The sequence below is a fragment of the Trichosurus vulpecula genome, chromosome 1, assembly GCF_011100635.1.
Source record: "Trichosurus vulpecula isolate mTriVul1 chromosome 1, mTriVul1.pri, whole genome shotgun sequence".
Taxonomy (NCBI): Eukaryota; Metazoa; Chordata; class Mammalia; order Diprotodontia; family Phalangeridae; genus Trichosurus; species Trichosurus vulpecula.
Window position 1 is genome coordinate 33,646,672 of NC_050573.1, and position 25,155 is coordinate 33,671,826.

The 25,155-nt window shown below is 48.2% G+C and overlaps 1 protein-coding gene across 1 annotated transcript in view; it reads right to left on the reverse strand.

Moving 5' to 3' along the window:
* Window positions 1-897: 897 nt before the first annotated feature.
* The window catches only part of ALDH2 (aldehyde dehydrogenase 2 family member), a 31,822-nt gene continuing 7,564 nt past the window's right edge, over window positions 898-25,155 (reverse strand). Inside the window, exons 2-13 of the mRNA XM_036757468.1 lie at window positions 17,776-17,880; window positions 15,831-15,971; window positions 15,585-15,664; window positions 13,299-13,410; window positions 10,167-10,295; window positions 9,401-9,514; window positions 7,771-7,873; window positions 6,940-7,124; window positions 6,348-6,512; window positions 5,853-6,010; window positions 5,266-5,380; window positions 898-1,243 (exon numbers count right to left, since the gene is read on the reverse strand). Coding sequence (XP_036613363.1) covers window positions 1,211-1,243; window positions 5,266-5,380; window positions 5,853-6,010; window positions 6,348-6,512; window positions 6,940-7,124; window positions 7,771-7,873; window positions 9,401-9,514; window positions 10,167-10,295; window positions 13,299-13,410; window positions 15,585-15,664; window positions 15,831-15,971; window positions 17,776-17,880 — 1,440 coding nt within the window. The 3' untranslated portion in view covers window positions 898-1,210. The remainder of the gene's footprint in view (window positions 1,244-5,265; window positions 5,381-5,852; window positions 6,011-6,347; window positions 6,513-6,939; window positions 7,125-7,770; window positions 7,874-9,400; window positions 9,515-10,166; window positions 10,296-13,298; window positions 13,411-15,584; window positions 15,665-15,830; window positions 15,972-17,775; window positions 17,881-25,155) is intronic.

Below are 25,155 nucleotides of genomic sequence, written 5' to 3' on the forward strand. Positions count from 1 at the left end.
GGCCATACTAAGATTTATATGACACTTTAAGGTTTGTAAGATACTTTATGTATGTGATCTTGATGGGGTGCTTGGGTGCCTGTGCTTGGACCCAAGTTCCAAAATCACATCTCCCCCAGCCTCAAAACACTGTCCCTAGCAGTTTCTCTCTAGCAAGGCAGGACAGCATGCCCTAGCAAAGCACTTATCTCTCTTCCTGTTACCGCAACTATAGAATTTATTATTTTGGACTCCCTGTATATGTGCTGTATATCCTAGGTCAAGATATTTACTACTTACTGGCCTACCATGTGCATGCTAGACCCAGACATATGTATACTCCCTTACATTTATCTTATCTGACAAGACATTGATAGAAGCAGGGCCCTGCCTTTTAGTCGACTTACTGACATTTCAGGGCTAAAACTGCCCCTCTAGGTAGCCCCTCCTTGGGGTATTTCCCAGTGAACTCTGGGTAAGATACTTGCTCAGTAGATACAAAAAGTGCATGTTCCTTTAAGAACTGACCACCCCTTAACCACTCCCTAATCCCACCCCAAAACAAGTAATTAACATATTTGGCAGGTTCTACCATCAAATATCCTATAAAAACTTTACCTGCACCCCTGTAAGGCTGCAGGTTCCCTAAAAACTCTTGCCCACTGAAAAGCATAATAAATCTTTGCCACCTTGAGTTAAAGAATGCTTGAGTCTGCAAATTCATTCCAGATGGCCCTGACCCTCTCCAGTAGTCGGGTCCTTGAGGGGTACTCCCCCTCAACTACCCGTCTGGGAACTCCAGTCTTGGGGTTCCTGGACCTCATCTCCCCAACCCTCAACAATCTCACTATGTACACACACATAGGCCATGTAGGACATTTGGTCATCTTCTAAGACAAAATAAATTGTACAAGAAGCAAAGGTATCAAAGTTTTTAATAAGGTTTAGCCCTAAAGCAAAAGAAGGTGCCAAAAATTGTCGACAAGAATGTTAGCCAACGTACTAAAATGTTTCAGGCACAAAAAATTCACCCATAGCTTGTAATGTTGTTGCAATTAAAGAATACAATAGCTTCCCCTCACCATGGAACCCTATCATTCCACAAGCTTTTTTGATTGTTTCTCTACCGAGATACTAGTGAACAAGTGGGCCTCTTCTTGGTCCAGGTTCTAATCCCAATCTAATTAAAACATCAACTGCAGGCATGGTTGGGGAAATCCCACATTCTTCTTTATGAATTCTTCTGAGGAACTTTGACGGTAACCTGTTAATAGAATGAAGAGTCAGAAAGTTTCAAAAAGAAGGAATGTGGAATAATGCCTAATATTGACCCTGGAGAGAAGGTGAGGAGACACCTCTCTTCTTTCCTGGGAGAAGAGAGAGGGAGCTTGGTTTATTGGTATGGAATGCTGTACGTGCTGCCAAGATGGTTCATTTTGCCTAACTAGTTTTCTTTATCACAAGAGACATAATTGGGCAGGTATTCTATGTGGAAATGACTTGTGTAAAAATAAAAGGCATCAATAAAACTTTATTTTAAATCAAACAGAGGGAATATGATGTTAAACATTAATTTTTGTTGTTCCCTTTAACAACACCTGTTTCAAAAGCCTCTTCAATCAAAGCCATACTTATTGTAACTGTAGTTTTAAGAGCCAAATGCAATGTTGTGGAAATGGAAAACTTGAACTTTGGTTTGAAGAGACTACTCAGAGTGATAGCCTGAAAGAAGATGTAGAGGTCTTCTCCCTTGATAGAACTGTTTTGATCTTTATCTTGTGAAAAAATGAAAAGAATTCTTGAGAAGAAACTTTGCTTAGTTCCTGAATGAAGTATATGAGGTAGGACCACATCTCTTCAGAAATGAAGAGACATTGTCTGCAGCTATAGTAAGGATTTGAAGTGATTCAGACTGTGATCCTTCAAATAGCTAAAACACTGTAAATTTTTATTTATTTGGGTTTCTGCTGATTACGCTATTAACAAACTGTGTAAACTGTAACTTTTAATGGCGCTAATCCTAAGAGATTAGGAGTTTTGATATTTATAGATAAGCAACTGTTTATGCGGAAAGGTTTCTCTAGCTTATTAAATAGCTAATAAACTGGGTTGGAGGCTCTAAGTTAAATTAATTAGTAAAATAATATCCAAACATACTCCTGGATTACACTAGAACTCAGGATGACTGAGAACAAATATAGTAATGGGTCAAACAGCTGACTAATGGGTGACTAACAAGTAAAGGTACCCTTTAATTGGGGAATAATATGGCTATCAAATTATGGTATATTGTGGTATAATGGAACAAAAAATACAAAGATTTCAGAGAAACATGGAAAGAGTCACTTGAACCGATCCAGAAGGAATTAAGTAGAACCAAGAGAATAACATGCACAATGATTGTAACAGCACAAACACTCAAAAGCAGCCAAACGCTTGGGATTAACTGTAAAGAACCAGCTTAGTCCTGGAAAACAGATGATTAAAGCTACCACCCTCTCTGGTACAGAAGGGGTTCTGTATCTGTGGGATGCTGCCCAGGCTGTCATTTGGGATTACTCAATTTATTAAGCACCTACTATGTGCCAGGCACTGTGCTAAACACTTCCTATGCTCTCAGATCATGTCCCCTATAAAACTGGCTTTATTCTGTCATGCCCCGACTCAAGAACCAGGGAAATGGAAAAAGAACCAGACCTAGAGTCTGAAGAACCAAGGTCAAATCACAACTGGGCTGCTTACTATCTGCACAATCCTCAACAAATCATTCCTCTGAGTCCATCTCTCAGTTCCCCCATCTATGAAATGGGGAGAATGATACTTAACACTTCTACAGTACAGAGCTGACATAAGGAAACGCTATAGAAACCTTAGAGAAATGTGGGCTGTTAGTATCACAATAACTACTTCCTTCTTCCTCTCACATCAACCCGGCATTCAAGGCCTCACAAAGGACATAAATTCCTTCTGGACCGCTCCCAGCAAACTCTTTGCTCAAGGCACACAGGTCTACTGTACATCCTGTATTTGATATATTAATTTCTCCCTCGATGCCTCTGTCTCTTTGTTTAGTAGAATATAAGCTCCCTGAAGGCAGGGGCTTTGGATTCTCAGGACCTCACATGACAGAAGCTTAATAAAGGTTACTGAATTGGAGTTTGTGGTTGTGTTCAATGTAAATTCCACACTTTCTTCGATTCATCAATCTCACTTAATCAAATGATATAATCAATCAAAGGATATATAAACTGCAAGCTATTTGGGGAGGCGGATCTAGAACTCATTTTATCTGTGTAGGAAATCCCCTCTGCCAATGCAGAACAGCATCTGGTCTACAGACCTGGGGGCCACTGCAAGGTTAAGTGACTGGCCCAGGCTCATGCAGCCAGTCTGTGTCAGAAGTGGGACTCGCACCCAGGTCTTCAGGAGTCTGAGCCCAGCTCTCCACCTACTATTCCACGGGACCTATTTATGATCATGCTCCAAAGACCACCTACGTTACACCTTTCTCAGCCACTGAGATCGTTCCTTCTTCTGGTCTCCTACTAGATACAGTCTGGGCCAAGAAGTTGTCATTTTTGCTGGGAGTGTGGGAATTCCCTCCAACAGTGCTGATGGCAAACCATCCCTAACTTACAATCTAAGACTGGGGTGGGGAGGGGGCAGGGGGAGAACCTGCGGCCTCGAGGGCACATGCGGCCCTCTAGGTCCTCAAGTGTGGCCCTTTGACTTTTCTTCTGTACAGTTTGGATTCCCCACAGGAAATGACTTTGCCTATTGGAACCCAGTGAGTTCAGTATCAGCAGCAGATCATCCCGACTCCAAGCCCACCACTCTACCGGCTGGGCCAAGAGGCCTCAGTGGTCTAAGATCTGGTCACAGGTGACACTCAATGTTACAGTGTTCTCTAATTCCTTCTATATATACGTGGTGCCTCTGACCAGCCAGACTGCAAGTTTCCTGGGATCCGTCTTCTATCTCTTCTGTGCTTCTCACAGGAGGGACTTTAAATAACAAACACCTAATGTCCTGAGCAGAAGATCTGAGGGGAGGAAGTAAAATGCCCATGCTTCTATCTTTCCAAGGATCCATTTTCTAGTTGGCACAGGCCTTCCCTCTGCTGAAGCAAAAGCGGTGACCCATCTCCCGCTTAGAGCTGCTGTGGCCAAAAAAAAAAATCTAGCAACGAACCTTTCTGGGTTCAGCTGGGCTTGCCCTCGAGGCTTAGGCCTACTGACTTACGCTGTCATTGGACTGAGCACAGGAACTAGTAGGTGGGATATGATACCCACGGCTGCCTAGCGCCCCTAGGATAAAAGACAGAGGCTCTTCTAGGCAGCATTTAAAGTCCTTCATGATCTGGTTCCAACCTAGGCCAATTTCACATTTGCCATCCTCATGCATTCTTGTGTTCCAGCCAGAGTGTGGCCTAACTGCCATTTATTTCCTTGACATTCCCATGACATTCTCCCCCTCCTCCATAGCTTTGCAAAGATATTCCCCATGCCTGAAGCTTTTCCCCTCTTTACCAAGCCCTCTGAGAATCCCTAGCTCCCTTCAAGACTCACATGAGATGCCACCTCCTACCCAAAGGCCCTTGTGTAAGATCCAAGGACCAATACATCCAACCCCAAAGAGGCTTGGAACATATTTTGAATTGTTTTATCTGTAAACAGCTAACTAATTCTCTCTCTAGGCCACAGGTTCTGAACCTGGGATCTATGAACTTATTTTTTTAAAAATATATTGGTATTTTAAAACTTTTATTTATTATTTATTTATTTACATTTAAGTGTAAATATACTGATAACTATATTTGAATATAATTGGTTTCCTCGGTAATTTGGTGTATTTTATTCTATGCATTTAAAAATATGATTGAGAAGGGCTCCACAGACTTCCCCAGGCTGGCAAAAGGGTCCATCTAGGACACGCAAAAAAGTTAAGATGCTCTGAATATGAGGCGGCTAGGTGGTGCAATGGATACGGCTCCACCCCTGGAGCCAGGAGGACCTGAGTTCAAATGTGGCTTCAGATATTTACTAGCTGTGTGACCCTGGGCAAGTCACCTAACCCTGCCTCAGGGGGAAAAAAAGATCCCTCAACATTCTAGAACATAAGCTCCTTGAGGGCAGGGACTACTTTCATTTTTTTATCTTTGTATCCCTAGCATCACGCTCACCACTTAACAGGAATTTAAAGATTGCTTAATGAATGGAAGTGAATACGACAAAGGTAAAATAACTCTTGCTAAACAGGCCTCCCAGGAGGTAGCCCCACACTCACAGTTTTCACTTCTGTATATGCCTGCAGGCCATACTCGCCCAGTTCTCGCCCGTTCCCAGACATCTTGTAGCCTCCAAATGGGGACTGTGCTCCAAACACATCGTAGCAATTTATCCTGCAATTTAGAAATTTCGCAATTCAAAACAAGGTTTCAAAAACAGTTCCCAGTGGAAGCTTCTTGCTCTCCTAACCTCCATTCTAACAAGTACTCCCGGGATTTTTTTTAAATTAAATTGTTTTCAATGAAAATCTATCTTTTCTCCCTCTTGCCTCAATTGAAAAAGAAAGAAAAGCAAAACCTTTGTGACAAATGTTGTCAGGCAAAATAAATTCCCACATTGGCCATGTCCAAAACCCAAGTCCCAGACAGCGCCCTGAGACCACGACCTCTCATCAGGAGGTGGCACGCATGTTCTATCAAGAGTCCCCGGGAACTGCAGTTGGTCATTGCCCTGAGCAGAGTTTTAAGGCCTCCCCCAGGTGCTGGTCTTTACAATACTGCCACCACTCAAGGGCTGGGGCTGCTCTGCTGACGAGCCTGGTACGAAGAAGGTGTTCAGTCAAGGCATGCTGGGTCAGCTCCTTACCACACTGTGCCGGCCTGCAGTGCCTGGGAGAGATAGTTGGCCTTGTCCAGGTCTCTTGTGAAGACCGCTGCAGCCAGCCCATACTTGGAATCATTGGCTCTCTCCACCACCTCTTCAATGGTCTTGAACTTCATAATCTGCATCACCGGCCCAAAGATCTGTGGGGCAGACAGTGGTTAGCCAGTCCATGGAGGCAGCTCCCATCTTGGGAGTTTTTCCTGACATCGAGCCAAAATCTGCATCTCTGAAACATCCACCCACCGTGCCTGGCTCTGCTCTCTGCAGCCCAGCAGAACAAGATGACCCCGCTCTGTCACCTTGACCAGGACTCCAGTTACTTCATGAGAGCAGCCACGGCGCACCCCCCCCCCCCAATGCCCCACCCACCAGAGCCTTCTCCCCTCCAGGCTAAACACTGAACTTTCAAAATGCTCACCTGAGACCTCCCTCTTCCCTCTGTTGGGAGAAAGCGGCCAATGGGGCTGCAGGGCTCACCTCCTCCAGGGCGATGGCCATGTTGTCCTGCACATCCCCAAAGATGGTGGGCTGAATGAAGAAGCCCCGGTCGGAGGCAGGCCCCCCTCCGCACAGCAGCTTGGCTCCTTGCTGTTTCCCTGAATCGATGTAGCCCAGAATCTTCTTATATTGTTCTTCGTCCACCTGCGGAAGGAGAAGCGCAGCTCGGCCCCAGCTCCCCGAGCCTGGCCTGGCTTGTCAGAGGGAGCTCAGTTTCATTTTAGATTAGGCCATGAGCTCCCCGAAGGCATGGACCGTCTTTGGCCTCTTTTTGCATCCCCAGCTTAGCGCAGTGCCTGGCACATAGTAGGTGCTTAACGAGTGCCAGCCGACTATTTGTGCAGCATAACATACAGACAGAAAAAAGGAAACAGAAAATAGATAGGAAAGAGAAGAATCCTACAGAGAGGCAGCATTCAGGAAGGGCGCCGTTTCCGTATTCCCATGCCCCTGGGCCCCGATCCTCCTGAGCTCATGTTTGTGCACAGGTGCATGTGAGCACACGCATACACATGCACATGTATGCACATGCACACACACACACATGCACACTACAGACTGGTCCTCCTACCTGAGGCCCCTGCTCGGTGCGGCTGTCAAAGGGGTTCCCCACCACCCGAGCCTTGGCCCGGGCCACGCTCCTCTCCACAAACTCGGAGTAGATGTCCTCCTGCACGAAGGTCCTGGAGCCCGCGCAGCAGCACTGGCCCTGGTTGAAGAACAGAGCAAAGTGGGCCTGCTCCACGGCCCAGTCCACTGTGGAGAGGAAGGCAGGAAACAGGTGAGATTTCCCATGTGCCCATCTCCTGACTCTCGGGCCCCTCTGGGCGATTTAACTCGATTCACGTTTATTCCTTCTTTGTCGTGACCCTCTGTGACCTCATTTGGGATTTTCTTGGCAGAGATACTGGAATGGTTTGCCATTTCCTTCTCCAGCTCATTTTACTGATGAAGAAACTGAGGCAGACATGGTGAAGTGACTTGCCCAGGGTCACACAGCCAGGAAGTATCTGAAGTCACATTTGAACTCAGGTCTTCCTGACTTCAGGCTTGGTACTCTATCCACCATGCCACCTACCTATGCCTTATTCCTATTTACTATGTGCAAAGTGAGAGGTGGTATGGCCTAGAGGGTAGAGAGCTGGCCTTGGAGTCAGGGAGGCATGGGTTCAAGTCGCGCCTTGGACACACACCCTGGGCCCTAGACAAGTGACAGGACTCCTCAGGGCTCTGGGCCCTAAGCTGCAAAGAAGATGTCAACCTACATTGGGAAGGGAGCTTCCTCACCTGGGAGTTCCCTATACCAATAAAATCACACATTGGGTTTAAAAAAAAATACTGGACAAGCAGCACCCTCCCTGCTGGGGACCCCGCACCCCTCCCCACCCTCCGCAGGGCTCACTGTCGGCATCCGACATGATGATGTTGGGGCTCTTGCCACCCAGCTCCAGCGTCACTTTCTTCAGGTTGCTGCTCCCAGCAGCTGTCTGGATGAGGCTCCCCACCTGCGCACAGAGAAGAGGCTTCAGAGACTGAGCTGAGGCTCCTTGGATTCACGGCACCAGGCCCAGCTCCAAGTTCTCTCGGCAACTTGCTTCCCACAGGACCTGGGCCAAGTGACTTCAGATGTGAACAATCAGGGTTTGGACGGTCTCTGAGCTCCCTAGAAACACTCAAACTGGGATTCCATGAGTTCAGGAAAGCCAGACTCCTCACTGTCCCCCTCCTTGCTGAAACCCACCTCCCTTCCCTGACAGGTTTCCAAAGGGAGGGATTCACCCAGCAACACAGACTCCAGGGCACTGTTTAGTCAGCCAGCCCTTAGTTAAGAGCTAACATGATAACAACTAGCATTTATACAGGGCCTACTATGTGCCAGGCACTGTGTCAAGTGCTGACATTTCTATAGTAATAGCACTAGCTAGCATTTATACAGCACCTACTATGTGCCAGGCCCTGTGCCAAGTGCTGGCATTTCTATAGTAACAGCACTAGCTAGCATTTATACAGCACCTACTACGTGCCAGGCCCTGTGCTAAGTGCTGACATTTCTATAGTAATAGTACTAGCTAGCATTTATACAGCACCTACTACGTGCCAGGCACTGTGCTAAGCACTTTACAAACATCATCTCATTTGATTCTCACAACCACCCTAGGAGGCAGGTGCCACTGCCATCCCCATTTTACAGATGAGTAAAACAAGGCAGTCGGAGGCAAAGCGGCTTGCCCAGGGTCACACGGCTGGACAGTGCCTGAAGCCGGATCTGAACTCCGGACCCAGGGCTCTGCCCATAGTCTGCCATGTCACTCCCCAAAGAAGGGAGGTGCATTCCATCAGTGGTCCTGGTCAATGTATTATTGGAATCTGCCCCCAGAGGCCTCCCGACATCCCCTGCCCCAGACCCCCGCCAATCCCTACACTAACAGTCCGCTACCCAATCATCGCATGGAACTGAGGAGAGAAGAAAAGCTTCGGCCAGGTGTGGGAAACCCAGCCTGCCACGCAGCCCCGAGGCCGTGCTGAGACCTCACAGCATAAAGCTCCAGTGGATCAGACTTCCTCCCACCCGCCTGAGCAGCGGCCTCTAAGATTAGTAAACATGGCAGTTTCAAGGCTGGGGCCCAGATAACATCTGTGGTGGGAGACGCCAACCACCAGGCTATGCCATCCCCTATACTGACTCAGTGTGTCCACACTATCCCCGCCCCCGCCTCTTCCCAACCTCCCATTTTGTGTGTGGTCTTCCCTCATTAGAATGTCAGGTTCCGTCTGCCTTCTTGTATCTATTCCTAGTTTTTAGCATAGCACCATGGTAGGTGCTTAATAAATGCTAGAACCTTCGTCCTCCGACCTAGTCTATCTCCCATGACTCACAGACTCCAGATCTCTTTATTACCACTATACAAAAGGGTCTGAAACAGCAGTTTCTTGAAGAAGGAGGCTCCACACCCCGAGTGTCACCCAGAAGCTTCTCTAAGGTCCCCAAGAAGGGCAGACCCTTTGGTTCTGAGCCAACCTGTTCTCCTTACCTCAGTGGAGCCAGTGAATGCCACCTTGTCCACATCCATGTGGGAAGCGAGGGCCGCACCAGCTGTCGGGCCATATCCAGGGATGATGTTGACCACTCCAGGGGGGAAGCCGGCCTGTGAGTGAACAGCCAAGGGCATGGACTGGGCTATCTCTCCGTGCCAGAGGAAGTCCCCTGCCAGGCCCAAAAGGCCCTGGGGGGCTTCTCCCTCTTCGTAGAGAGGCGAAAGCCGATGAGACAACAGGACAGCTCAAGGTAGGAAGAAGGTAAGTCCCAACCTGTCTGTCAACCAGAAATCTAACAGTTCAGGGGTTGCGGGGAAGCCCCTTCAGCTCAGCTGTGGGATCCTGAACTCAGAAATGGAAAGGACCTCAGGGTCATCAAAGGGCCCTGCACAAAGCAGGGGCTTAACAAACATTTGTGAATGAATCAGACCGTCTTCCCTCCACTCCCCTCTCAGACCCCTGCCAGTGGCTGGGTCACTTATAGTAGCGGCAACAGGCTGAAAGGAAAGGGAGAAGAGAGAAGCCAACGCGCGTTTATTAAGCACTCCCTGTATGCCAGGTGCTGTACAAAGAAAGGCACTCACATCCTGACAGGGCAAGACAATGTGGCCCACAACAATGGACAAACAAGATGGCGGAAGAGAAGGGAGGTAATCTCAGAGGAGACCACTGGATACCAATGACACAATGTTAAAAGCGGGGTCTTGTACTCCAACATGTGATGTGGAGGAGAGGAAGAGCAAGGAAGCACCAGTCACTCACCTCCTTGATGAGGTTGGCCACGTAGAGGGCAGTGAGGGGGGTCTGCTCGGCCACCTTCATCACAACCACGTTTCCTGTGGCCAAGGCTGGTCCCAGCTTCCAGGCCTGCATGAGCAGCGGGAAGTTCCACTGGAAGAGACATTGTTTATTTCAGTCGTGTCCGACTCTTCCTGACCCCATATGGGGTTTTCTAGGCAAGGATACTGGAGTGGTCTGCCATCTTCCTCTCTGGCTCATTTTACAGATGGGGAAACTGAGGCAATCAGGGTGAAGTGACTTGCCCAGGGTCACACAGCTAAGAAGTGTCTGAGGCTAAATTTGAACTCAGGTCTTCCTGATTCCAGGCCTGGCCCTCTATCCATAGCGCTACCTAGCTGCTGTTTATATGTTGTCTACCCTATTAGAATGGAGGCTCTCTGAGGACAGTGGTCCTTTCCCCACCCCCATCCCCCTTGTATAAGTCTGGGATATAGTTAATGAAAGTCTGTCAACCAACTGATCTCTGGAGTGCTTTTATTCCAGCGGGAACGACTAACCGCCGAGTGCAGTCATCCCCTAACTTGAAGGGCCCAGAGGTCTGTCCTTCTGTTGGCGTGAGCCCTCTCTCCCACAACAGAGCCAGGAACCAGCCCCGCCGTGTGAAGGACCGCAGAGCTGTACTAACCCCACACATGCCACTAACACTCGTGGGCTCAGCCTGGCTGCCCCTCCGAGAGAAGAGGCTTCCTGGCCTAAGTCTCTCCCACCCTGCTTCGCCCAAGGGACCTTGCATAGGACTGATGTGAGGGACACAAGAAGACAGGAGAAGCCCCAAGTCCAATCAAGAGAGAACCCTGAGTACCCCTGCACCCCACCCTGCAGAGCGACGAAACCTCTCCCCCAAAGAGAGAGGGGCCAACAGGAGGGAGAGACAGCATCTGGGGGAGGGGGCGGCCTGGCCCGAGGGGGCTGCAGATGCTCACAATCATTCTGTGTATGTGGCTTTATAAAAACTCTCCTTCCGACCGTGAGTGATTCCTTTCAGAGAACCTATAAACCCTCTAGTATAGGGATACCCAGCCTGAAAAAACCAGAAACTCTGCAACCAACCTGACTCCTCTGGTCTTGTCTAGGCAGGGCCCGACCAGTCAGCCAAAAGGCATTTATTAGGCCCTTACTATGTGCCAGGCCCTGGCTAATTGAGGCCGGGAGGGGGGATACAAGGAAAGGGAAATGACCACGTACTGGCAAAATCTGAGAAAATATGCAAATATGCATACACATATACGCATATATGTACATATACACATATTTATACACACACAGAGACAGAGATAGATGAAGGGGAGAGAGGACAAGAAGGGGAAAGAGGGGGAGAGAGAGAATAAAAGAAAGGAGGGAGAGATAAAGAGGAAGGAGAGACAGAAAGAGGGAGGAAAGAGGGGGAGAGAGAGGGAGGGAGAGAGAATAAAAGAAAGGAGGAAGACAGATTAAAGAGGAAGAGATAAAGGGAGGGAGGGAAGAGGGGAAGAGAGAGAGGGGCAGAGAGAGAAAGGAGGGAAAGGGAGAGAGAGGGGAGAGGGAGAATTTAACAGGAGGTGATCTCTGAGGAAAGGCACTAGCTTTATAGAGGCCTAGGAAAGGTTTCCTAGAATGGAGAGCATTCTCAGCACATGGCATTCACAGCCTGTGAGAAGACCTGGAATCAGGAGAAGTCCTGTTGGTGGCCCAGCCGGGTGGTCAGTGTCACCAGACCTAGGAGGCCGTGTTGGGGAGCTAGGGGCACTTTGTAATGGCTCCTGGAGTCCCTGGGGAGCCCCTGGAGTTTACTGAGTGGGAGGGTGATGTGATCAGACCTGTTTCAAGAAAACCACTTTAGCGGCTGAATGGAGGACCTGAGGCAGGCAGACCCCCCAGCAGTTATTGTGATAATGCAGGCCTGAGGTGATGAGGGGCTGCACTGGGAGTGAGGAGTGGCAGGGTCAGAGGAAAGAAGTGGGCATATTCAAGAGACACTGCAGATGTGGAGTCAACAGGCCTTGGCAACAGCTTAGATCTGGGGGGATGAGGGAAAACAAGGAGCTTAGGATGACCCTTAGGCTACAAGCCAGGGGGCCAGGAGGACGGTGTTGCCCTCTACAGTAACAGGGAACTTTGGAAGAGGGGAGCCTTGGGGGGAGATAATGAGCTCAGTTTTGGCTACATTGAGTTTAGGATGTCAAGCATCCAAAAGGCAGCCAGCAGTCATTAAGCACCTACTGTGTGCCAGGCCCTGGGGACACAAACAACCCCTCCCCTGGAGAAGTTTTCATTGCCCTCGAGGGAGCCAGCATGGGTGTGTGTGATACAGATAAGAGGTACCTGTTCACTACCAAGGGGTCAGGAAGACTTTCTGTAGGCAGTGGCACCACGGGCTGAGCCAAATAAAAAGTTGGCAGATTCAAAAGAAAGGGTAAGAGGCCAGACTGATGATTCTGCTGGCACAGGGGCCTCCTGGGTTAGGCAACTCCCTGTGCCCAGCACAGGCATGCCCTTTCTCTGGGCTCAGTCTTGGAGAGCAGCCCAAGACACTAAGAGCTTTGCTGTCTCATTCGAGCTTACACTCAGCCAGGATGTGTCAAGAGGCAAGATCTGAACTTAGATCTCGATAGCTCTGAGACCAGCTCTCCATGCCCTGAGCCATGCTGCGTCTTACACATTCGAAATATTCACAAAATTAATACCAGGTAATTTCAGGTAGAGGCTCTGAAAAGATCTTTTTTATAGAAGCACCTTTTTCGACAGGGTACAGAGTGGACCAGAGTAGGGAGAGATGTGAACAGTCACACTGTCCATCAGCAGACCCAGCCCTGAAGCCTTTCTAGCTTGGCAGGCCCAGCCACTGCTTGCCCTCCAATGGCACCATCTCGGAGCCACTTCCCTGCCACAATGAAGCCTCGGAGGGTGACTTCAATGGCGGCCTCCTCGATGATGGCCGATCCCCGCCCTCCCTCCTTCCCCCAGAGCCGTGCCTTCAGGAGTAATGGCATTGCTTGGTTTTTCTGCCCCATTCCAGGGAAAGCTCAGGTACGTGTAGGCAAAATCTTCTACCTCCAGGAGAAGATTCAGGATTTGTGGGGAGTAAGGGAGGGGGCAGGGGGAGGCATCACTTACTGGAATGATCTGGGCACACACCCCAACAGGCTCATGGCGTGTATAGCTGAAAAAATCTCCATCGATGGGGATGGTCTTCCCGTGGTACTTGTCAGCCCAGCCAGCGTAATATCTGAAAATATCAGTGGATTTAGTTAATGGATGGTGCGGGAGCCTTCTAAAGCCCCAGCACAAAGAAGCACAAATGGCTTTAATCCCCCATTTCTCAAAGAGCCTTGCTCTTTGGCTCACTCCCTGGGAACACAGCAGGAAGTGCTAAAGATCTGGCCTGTAGAATCTGGCTGAGTTCTTCAGCTGCCCACAGGTCCTGGGCAACACAAGGGGTCATACTCAGAGTTACAAAAACACCACCAAACAGATTCCCTATACTCCAGAAGCTTACAGTATAGTGGGGAAGGTATCAAAGAAAGAAACGAGTGTGGATGAGAAGGGATGAGAAAACTTGGAGCAACTTTCCTGTTTGGGGTAAGGAGGCACCAGGCACCATGTTGAACAGTGAGAAGGGGAGAGACCTGGATTTCATAGGCGAAGGGACTTCTGGATGTGATACTCCCTCCACTGATGCAGATTACAACTCCTTTGTAATCTGAGTGTTGCCTATGGCACTAAAATGTTAAAGGACTTGCCCAGGGTCTCACAGCCACAATATGTTGGAGATAGGCCCCATGCCCAAGGCTTCCTGACTCCAAACTTCAATTCACCAACACTACACTACCTGTCATTTATAACTGTGGTAAGTTATGGTCATACACAGGAGCAGGACTTGTTTCATTCTTTGAGTCCCCAGGGCCTAGCATACAGTAGACATTTAATCAATGCTTGCTCACCTATAAGAGAGAGGAGAGAAGAAAGAAGCAGGGAGAGAGGAGGGAAAAGAGAGAGGGAAGAGCCAGAGAGAAGAGATAGATAGATACACACACACACACAATATATGCCTATATGGATATATATTTGTGTGTGTGCATATATTTGGCTTAAGCACACCCCACCGCCCATCTTCCATCTGTTCTAAAGGGCAGATCACACCTCCCTGCTTCTTTCTCTCAGAGCTAGTAAGAGGAAACACAGTGTTGGCAAGAGTGAAATGCCTGGTGCAATTCAACAAACACGACAAGCACAGTCCCTGCCCTCACAGAGATTACATTCCACTCCTCCAAATAAATTTATTCCATAAACTGGAGAAGTTGCAGGAACCATGAGCTATTTCACAAGCCTCCAAGGCACATTCCTGGGCCAGGGCTCACCAGAAGCAGCCTGAAGGGCCTTCCTTCCCCTAGCCTATCTCTCTAGATCAGGTGTGGGGAAACTGCATGTTCTAGATCATTAACATCCATGGGATTAACTCCTGGAAGTCAAAGATAAAAAAGAAGGATAACAAATTTGCCAAAATAATGACAGCTGCGCTCTTTACACCTATCATCTGGGGAGCGTGGATTGACTACAGCAGGTGAATACAATGGAACACGATCCTGAGACGGGACAACAATGAAGATGAGGAATTCAGAAAAACCTCGGAAGACCTGTATGAGCTGATGAAGAGCCACACACACAGAACCAGGAAAACACTGTATTATGACGATAATGATGGGAATGAAAAAATTCTCAAGGGCAGGTGGACTCCAATGAATAGAATGGCCGGTCTCAGATCTGGGACATCACTGCCCACTGGGCTTGTGGTACTTCTGTTTCTCTGTTAGAAAAAAATGGCAAAGGGGGGCACATAGTGCAAGATGACTTTGAAGTAAAACAGAAAGTATCCGTAAAAAAATTTTTTAATTAAAATTAAATGAAAAATAATTTATTAAGCACATTCTAGGTACAAGGCACCATGTTGGACAGCGAGAATACAAAAACAAAAATCAAACAGATCCAGCCCCAAGGGGGCTTGCGTTCTACTGAGGAGAAAGAAAAGTTAAAATAACATCCATGAGATGTTACTGCTTTAAAAAAATTATGTATTTTTAGATATGTGTATTTAAAATATATATATATATGAAAATATACAAAATGTAATACACACATATATGTTGTACATACATACAAATCTGTACATGGACCCATAACTATACGTAAATACATGTATATACACATACATGTATATAATACACACATATGCGCATATATACCTATCTGTACACACATGTGATTCTCAGTAATTCCTAAAGAGAATACCAAAGTGAATCCATTTCCCCCACAACATGACATTTTAGAAATGACTCCATGTTGGTCTCTAGAACGCTCTTCTTCAGTGCTAAAAGCATGAAACACATGAATCACAGTACCTACCGAAGGCATTTGAGAACCATGTCTAAATCTACAAGGTAGGAGACGGCGTAGGGTTTGCCATTGTCCAAGGTCTCCAGTGTCTGAAAAAGAAAAGCCTGTTCAGCGTACGGTCTACGCCTTGTGGCTGTACACCTGTCAGTCATGACAGACTCCTAGTCTTAACACAGGTTTCTGAAGCAAGCACCAGGTGTGTGTGTGTTTGGGTGGCAGGGAGGGAGGGCATTGGGGCAGGGGAGGAGCACATACAGCCAAATAAGCCCGGTCCCTCTCGATCAGGTCTGCCAGTCGGTTCAGGAGCCTTCCTCTGTGCGACGCGTCCATCCTCCTCCATGGGGACCCCAGGCGAAACGCCTCCCTTGCAGCTTTTACAGCCTTGTCCACGTCTGCCTGGGAAACAAAGACCAGGCCCCTGCTCAGACTCTGCATGGTGATGGTGGTGATCATAGAGACAAGGGGGCTGACCAGGGACTGCTATTCACAGGACCTAGATCTAGGGGCCAGCTGGTCCACAACCCTTCCTTACAGATAAGCCACCTGAGAAACAGAAAGATGAGGAGACCTACAGGATTATTGATCTCGAGCTGAAAGAGAACCTAGAGGCCGTCAAGTCCAGTTCTCCCCCACCCCCCACCTTTTATAGCGAGAAAAATGACTTGTCCAAGGTCACAGGCGTAATATCACAGGTGGGATTTGAATCTGGATCCTCCGACTCTTTCTACCACACCACACTGCCTTCTCTAGACCCCTCTCTCCATATATGTTCATCCCCAAATCCTGGGCATGTACAACAAATACCTATCGATCCAAGCAAGTCAAAGACTGAAACAAAGGTCCATACATATGACAAAACCCTCACAGCAGCACTTTCTGTGGTGGCCAAAAAATGTGGACATAAAGGGAGTGCCTGCCTATCAACTGGGGAAACAGCTGGACAGACGATGGCGTGTAAACATAACAAATTATTATCGGACAAAACCAACTTCAGGAATTCAGAGAAACTTTGGAAGACTTGTATTGACGGATTCCAAATGAAGAAAACCAACCCAAGAGACAACCTATACAATGACTACAACCATATGAACAACAGTAAAATTCAAAGTCAGATCAACTCAGATGAACTTGGATGTCCACGGATTCCGAAGGACAGCCTATGAGGCCTCCCTCCCTCCTTCTGGAAAGAGCTAGGGGGAGGGTGAGGAGAGGCCACGGAGGACAAACTCTGCTGGAGGTGTCTGATGTGTGGCTCGGGTTTGCACCGTTGATTTTCTTCCTTATGAGGAAGGATGCTACGGTGAGGGCCTAGTGTATAGGGAAATAGCATGGTGTATTTAAAAAAAAGTATCAAACTCAACAATAATAAAACTTTAGTAATAATAAACACTTATTGCTCCATCTGTAAAACACATGTCTGAGAGCTCCCCAGTCCTCTCTCCAAAAACTCAAATTCAGTACTGTGAATTTTTGCTGGAGGGGGAGGGAAAACAGACAATGAGAAAACGCCCTCTACTGCTTTGCCATTTTATAATCTTAGTAAGCAAGAGGTGAGGTGACTCCTCCAGGACTACCCAGCCAGAAGGTTCCAAAGGCTGGACTTGAAACCAGATCTTCCGGACTCCAAAGCCAGCTTATCGTATCACCTCTCAATACTTAAGTAAATACATACTTGCTGATTGAATCATTGCCTAAAAGCCAAAACACTTTCAATACTACAGCAAATATTTCTGCTCCCTATATGTATAAATAAAATTAATCTTTAGTTCTACAAACACTTCAAGGGTTAAGGATAGATTTTTCTCCCTAGTTGCCTTTCAAAATCATAGTGGGAACTACCAGACTAACCGGTATCTATTTTTAAATAATAAAAACAAGTGCTATCCATCCGCAGAGAAAGAACTGGTGGTGTGCGAATACAGACTGAAGCATACTTTTTTTTACTTTCAAAAAATAATTATATTAATAAAAAACTCAAGACAAAGACATTTCTGGGATTTCATATTTCCCCCTTTCCCCCACCCATTTTCAGAAAAAGAAATTCAAAAGGAGAATGGTTGTTTTTCTAGAAGAGACTGAAACATGCCAAGTCACTCTCACTCTCTGCCCCTGCAGAGAACACAGAGGGTCAATAAAACACATCCTGGCCTGGTTTAGAGATTCCAAACTTGCTATCTGTTTAGGAGGAGGCTCTCTGTACCTTGTCCCCCTCGGCCACTTGGCAGATCACCTCTCCGGTGGATGGGTTGATGGTGGGAAACGTCTTCTTGCTGACGGCATCATGCCATTCGTTGTTTATGAAAATCTGTTGTAGGAAGAAAAAAAGAGAAACTCTCCATCAGTCAATCAGCAAACCTTTAATTAAACATTTGCCATGTGCCAGGTATTGAGGCTTTAAAGCTCCAGGACTTGCTATTAACAGGAAAGACCCTGAACAATCATCATAAATGGATGGGACACCTGGACAAGACCTGAATTGGCCTCAGCTTGACCACTCTAGAGGCCAAATCTGGGGAGAGAGAGATCTTCACTGCGTTCCACAAGTGTGCCAGGGAAGGGAGGCCCTCGACGTGTCAAGGAATGACATGCTGTCCTTAGCCCAGCAAAAGGAAGATGAGGGTCCCAGGGCCATTTGTCCCACACTCCAGAACTGCAGAATTTCAGAGTTAGAAGGGACTTCTTAACCTGGGGACCTCCAAGGAATCTGTGGAGGGATTTAAGGGACTCCATGAATTCAGCCAGGAAAAACTGACATCTCTGTCTCTATTTCAATATAAATGGTTTCCTTTCTAATCCTCTGCATTTTTTAATTAATAACATAAAGGGTCCAGGACACAAAAAGAGTCTCGGAACCCCTGAACTAGTGCAACGAAAATCTGAAAAAAAATTGTTTCCATGACCTACATGACAAGTGGTAGTGACCCAGCCTACACCTGAAGCCTTCCAGTGGAAGGGGGGAGGGAATGAGAGTGTCAATAAAACCTACTATGTGCCAGACTCTGGGCCAAGCACTTTTTAGTATCATTTCAATTTGCTTCTCACAAGCACCCGGGAGGTGGGTGCCTCCATTTTACAGATGAGAAAACTGAGGCAGACAGCAGTGAAGGGACGTATCCAGAGCCAGGGAGCGTCTGGCGCCAGATTTAAACTTGGGTCTTTGGACTCTGAGTCCTGCGCTGTGCCCCCCTCACTGTCTAAACTAAGTCCAAAGAATAATATTTGTCACTATTAGCTATTTTTAATAAAGATAATTCACCCAGCACTCTGCAAAGTGCTTTATATTCCATTTGAGCCTCACAGCATCCCTGGATGGGACATGCGATTTTTTTTTGCTGAGGTTGTCGTCTGGGCTGGTGAGTTCCACCTCGGCAGCCTCTCCTCTGACTCGGCCCCTACCCTGGTCCAGGCCCTCGTCATCTCATGCCCAGACTACTGCAGTAGCTGCCAGGGAGGAAGGGGGGGAAGGGGGGTCTTCCCACTCAAGCCCATCCTCCTTCCAGTCACCAACAGGGAATGAGGAAGGGAGAAAATCAGCACTTATTAAGTGCCTACTATGTGCCGGGGCGCTATGATATTATCTCATCTAATCCTCACAACAACCCTGAGAGGCAGAGGCTATCATCCCCATTTTACAACAGAGGAAACAGAGGCAGAAGATAAATGACTTGCCAGGGATGTCAGAGCTAATGTCTGAAGCACGATTTGAACACGGGTCTCAGTGACTCCAGTACTCTATCTGCTGCACTACCCAGCTGCCCCTAGGCACAGCAAGTAGTCACCCCCCCACCCCCAACTCCACCCCACACCTAATTCAATAAACTCCAGTGGCTCCGGGATCAAATATCAAATCTCTGTCTGGCTTTTAAAGTCCTCCATAACCTGGTCGCTTCCCACCCTTCCAGCCTACTCACGCCTGGCTCCCTTTGATCCGGTGCCACAGGCCTCCTTTTCCTTCCTCAAACAGGACACTCCATCTCCTGCCCCAGTGGCTTCCCCCCGGCTGGCCCCAGGCCTGAACGACCTCTGCTCACCCTGGCTTCCCGCATCCTTTGAGTCTCACCTTCTTTAAGGAGCCTTTCCCAGTCCTCTTTTTTCCCTTAAATTATTAAGTTTCTATGGACATCGTTTTTTTCAAACACCCAGTCCCCCCCTCCTTTTTTCCAGTCCTCCTTAATCTTGTACCTTCCCTCTGAGGCTACCCCCCTGTCTTGCTGGTCTGTAGCTATTTGCATGCTAACTTCCCCATTAGACTGGGAGCTTCTTGAGGGCAGGGCCTGGTTTTTATTTTTTATCCCCAGCATCTAGCACAGTGCCTGACACACACAGTAGGAGCCTAATAAATGCTGCTTGATTGATGTCATTGGTATAAGGAGCCCCCAAGTGAGGAAACTCAGCCTGCAAACAAATGTAGATGGGCACCATCTCTGCCATTTACATAGTCTTACAGGGTTGTCCAGGTCACCGAGAGGTTTAAGTGATTTGCTTGGGGCCACAGCCAGCAGCCTCTGAGGCAGGACTTGAACCCAGGTCTTACCAACCATGGGTGGCCGGTTCTCTATATACCACACCATGCTGTCTTGCTAAGAGTCCTATCACCTCCATTCTACAGATGAAGTAACTGAGGCTTGGAACAGTTGCCCAGGTTCACACAGCTAAGTATCGGAGGCAGGTTTTGAACTGGACTTCCAGTCTTTTTCCACACCTTCTCCACTTCTCTGTCCCTCGGTCTGTCTCTCTGTCCCTCTTTAGAACACGCTGTGGGGGGCTGGGCTGGGCTGTGTTTGTTTAGTGAGCCTGGGTCAGGGGTTGGCACCTAGGTGAGGTGCAGGGCTCTCCCCCCGGGTACACGGCCCAGGGTTTGAGATAACAGAGTTACTCACACAGGGAGGGCCCCACCTCCAGCCAAGTTCAGAGTTTCATGTCCTAGCAGCATTATATAGTGATATTTGTTCAGCGTGCTCTGTGGGGCTAGGATTTCTACAGCAGAGAAAGGGAAAGGAAATTTCACAACAGAAAGAACCCTTGGGGGCTAAGCACTCTCCCATGACAGGGCTTTTACTAAGGTCAGAGCAGACAAAAGATAACTATGTTGAGTCCTCTCATATACCTCTCCATGACCCCATTTGGGGTTTTCTTGGCAGAGACGCTGGAGTGGTTTACCATTTCCTTCTCCGGCTCATGTTACAGATGAGGAAACTGAGGCACACAGAGTGAAGTGATTTGCCCAGGGTCACATGGCCAGGAAGTGTCTAAGGTTAAAACTGAACTCAGGAAGATGAGTCTCGCTGATTCCAGGCCCGGCGCTCTATGCTACCTGGGGACCTGAGAGAAGCTAATGCAATCTACCAATCCATTAAAAGAAGGCCAGCACTCACTTAACGACGTGCTTGGCACCGTCTCCTACGTACAACACTTCCCATTCCACCTAAGGACAGTCCCTGGGCCAGCCATCTCTTCATCTCCCACTAGGCCGCTTTCCTCTGGAATCCTCTACCATGCCCCTGCCCTGGAGACCATCTCCTCCACCCCCACCCCTACCTTCAGCTTCCCAGTCTAACGTGTCAGGGTAGGGACCGTCTTTCTTGTGGCTCGTATGTGTATTCCCAGGGTTATTATGCCTACTGAATTTCATCTTAGACTCGGCCCAAAGGCTCAAACCTGCATGGTGGACACCTTGGATCCTGACTCCTCCTTCCACTGTGTTAGCTCTCCCTCCCAGCTAGGTGCCCTCATCCCCGGGGGGCCCCCACCGCAGTGCCCGGGAGACGCTGACAATGAACTATTACCAACGTCTCTTTGAGTTTGGACATCCAATCGGTTGACTCATTCTGACTATATTCTCATCCAATTTACAGGTCTCATTATTCACAATAAGAACAGCAGGAGATATGTGGGGCGCAAAGCAGCACAGCAGGCTGGGCCTGGAGTCAGGAAGACCACATTCAAATGCAGCGTCAGACACATACTAGTTGTGTGACCCTGGGCAAACCTTAAAGTGCTATGTAAAAACTATTACTATGGTCACCATCAAAAGGTTTGCTAAATCCTTTCCTTTACCCAGCAAGACAGAGCTGGGCATTAAATGGGGTGCCACTGATGACTATTTGCTCTACTGGTCACAGATCTAGGACCAGAAGGGACCTTAGAGGTCACTGAGTCTGACCTGAGACCACCCTGTCTCCCCTAACCAGAGCTGACAGCATCAGAATCATCAGAACTTGCTGCCTTCGACCCAGCAAGACATAGCAACGTCACCCCAGGTCTGAGGAAACGCTGCAAGGTATTCAAAATGTATTCTTCACATCTCTCCTCTGTTCCACATCTTCTAATACCAGCAGGGCCCAAGGTCTGGCAGTGGGTCTACCTCACCTGGGGAGACTTTGAGAATGGATGGACCCAGTGATGGGCAGTCTCCACTGTCTAAACAAAGCTTGGCCCTCCTGGCAGGCAGAGGACATGACTGGCAGTGACCTCCTCACTCACAAGCTCAGGACCACGGATTTGGAACCTGAGGCCCAGCCTAGTCCAACTTCCTCCAGGCATGCCATCTCCAGTCGTCCTGATGAATACCAGGCCACCGGACCCAGATGGCTCTGGAGGAGAAAGTGAGGCTGATGACCCTGCACAGCCCTCCTTCACTCAAATCAAAGTTACTGCAAGTCATGTTATCATCTCCCTAATGTCATGGTCCTCTTCAAGAATGAAGGACAAACACAACAAAAGTCACCAGGTAAGTCACAAGTGGCAGAGTGGGGATTTGAACCCATCCTCTGATCCCAAATCCATCCAACTCAGCCTCTCACCACAGCCTAGGACCACATGAGATTTCTCCACCCCCATCCTCTGACTCATTCTGAGAGCCAGCTTAGCCTAGTTCAGAGAGGCCCTTTGAAGGCTTGGAGCCACAAAGAAACTAAGTCATGGCGAGAGGGTGGCCTGAATCTCTAGAGGGAAACCACCCACACCAACAAAATCCAGGCCTTTGGTTCCCACTCAAGGGCAGACTGCTGCAAAGAGCTAGAAAGAGGTCACCAAACGATACCTATTTGCAGACCTAAGCTTCAGGCATGCAGAGTCACCACTTGTGGTTGTTTTTACTTTAATCTTTTTAAAGCCACACAGTAAACACTTGAACCATGCACACAATGGGTTCAGAACCTTCCCAGGGATTCCAACCCCCTCCCTTGGCTTTGGGCCAAAGGCGGACTCAACCCCCTGATGCCCAGATGGAGGCTTTCCCATCTTCTGATTTCCACTCCTCGTGCCAGGACAGAGCAGAGAAAGAGCTGAATTCAAAAGTAAATAGATCCTGGCAAGAGAGCTTTATTTTGCTGGTTGAAAAGTAACTCATGGGAAGTTCTCCAGAACAGAGTTCTAGGCCACTTTTCTTAAGTAAATACGAGGGTGGAAGGATACTGATCCGAGCCAATGCAAAACCTTACAGCTTGGAAACCAAAAGAACGGAATCTTAGGGAAAGACCAAGTGAAGGGCTGGCACCATTTTCCAACATTAAAATGTGGTTCCAGGAAGCAGAATCATAAGAGTTGGAAGAGAAGTCAGAAGTCATAGCTTTTAATGTGGGGTGCAGTTTGTTTTTTAAATACAGACCTTCTGACAACTATTTCCTTTGTAATACTGTAATGCATTTGGTTTAATGCATTTAAAAACCTGATTTTGAGAAGGGGTCCACCCACAGGTTTCACCAGACACTGCCCAAGGGGTCCACCGCGGATGGTGAAGAATCCCCAGACCAGCCCCAAGTCGACCTCTCCTCCCCAACTTGCAAAGTGATATTCCTAAAGCACAGGCCTGGCTGCCCACGTCTTGCCCTTGGCTTTGGACACCCCTGGGGCTCCCTCTAGCCTCAATCAGGATCAGACAGAAAAATCATGTTTGCCTCTCAGAGCCCTTTAGCTCTCCAGGCTTGAGAACATTACTCTCCTTACATAAACCACTAAGGGACAGCTCCAAGGGTGGGGAAGTTTGCCCCATTATCAATCAGCAATTTGCATCCATTCTAGATCTGCCTTCAGAACAGACGGCTAAAACAAGCTGGTGCCTTCCCCCCATCCCAGCCAGCCCAAATGCCCTCCCTTAAGGCTATGGGAATAAGACTTTTATCAAAGTGAGTAAATCAAGATTCGGTCAATTCATTCCTGACCTGGACAGGGTGCCCCCCAAATAGAGGCACAGGGGCCAATAAGGGAAGCTATAGCCTTGGGACCCAATAAATAGGTTGAGAGGGTCTATGCCCATCCCCTCAGTGTTCCTGAACAGCTCACACACAGGGGACTGGTGGCCTTCTCCTGCTGTCTCCAAGGGGTTTGGTGACAATTCCACCTGTGAGCTTCTAAAATGCCCCAGACTTACCACACCACCTTCAAAGTCATCCTACAGTTCCCCAGCTACCTCGTGCTCACAACCCAGCTCCATCTGGAAAGGAGCACTATCTTCCGAGTCAAGTCATCGAGTGCTTATAAAAGCAGCTACTCCATGCCAGGCACTGTGCTAAGTTCTGGGGGTGGACAGAAAGGCAAGAACAGGCCCGGCTCTCTCAAGAAGCTCAGAGTTTAACCGGAGAGGGGGGGGTAACAAACAAAAAGTTCTGTATAAACAAGCCACAACCGGGAAAAACTGGAGATAATCTCTGAGGGAAGGCAGGAACTAACATGGAGGAGGACTGGAAAAGGTTTCTTGTAGAAGGTGGGATTTGAGCTGGAATGAGGGAAGCCGCCCCAGTCACACCTTTACAAGGGGTTAGAACCTAAGGGCCAGGGAAATGGATGCACAAGCTGTGGTCTTACTAATGTAATGGCGCAAGGACAAGAAAGGTAGCCTGGTGTATGCGGTCCTACTGGGAGCCAGCCTCCGGCAGAAAGATTCAATTAGTGCTCTGATTCCTAAGACCAGACTTTGCACTGATGGGGGATTTCCTCATCATCTTCTCTATACCATGAAATCAGGAGGGGTTAAAAAAAAAGGTCCAATTTTTTAAAAAAGGAACAAATACAAACAATTCAGATGATCACGGGAAACCTTGTGTGGTGATTGCTGTCCACTGAGGAAAGCAGAGATAGAGATGGAGGAAGAAAGGAACACAACAGCTAGCTGTGAATTTGTGAAGGGTTAGATTTGTTCCACACGGCCCCAAAGGGCAGCACCAGAAGGAATGGGTGCCAAGAGTGGTTTTAGGATCACCGTCAGGGGAAAGGGGCCAACGCTGCCAGCTCTCTGAAAATCAAACAGGCCACCCTGGGGGGTGGCAGCCTTCCTTCCCCCAGGTGGAGGTCCTTCAGCAGAGGCTAGGTGACCACTCCATCAGGCAGCATAGAGCAGAGATTCCTTTTCGTGTAGGGGTTGAATAAGCCGGAGGCCAAGGCCCCTCCCAAATCTCTAATTCTGAGTTGGGTAAAAGAACGGAGGTTAAATAGTAACTCATATCGAAGCAACAATCAGTATCAGGTTCCAATGGCTGGTGTTAGAACACATGGTCTCCTTGTAAAGAACTGGCAGACTCTGGGTAGGAACATCCCATCCCTCCTTATCAGGCTTAGGAAGCTGAGGGAGGGTTTGTAAGGC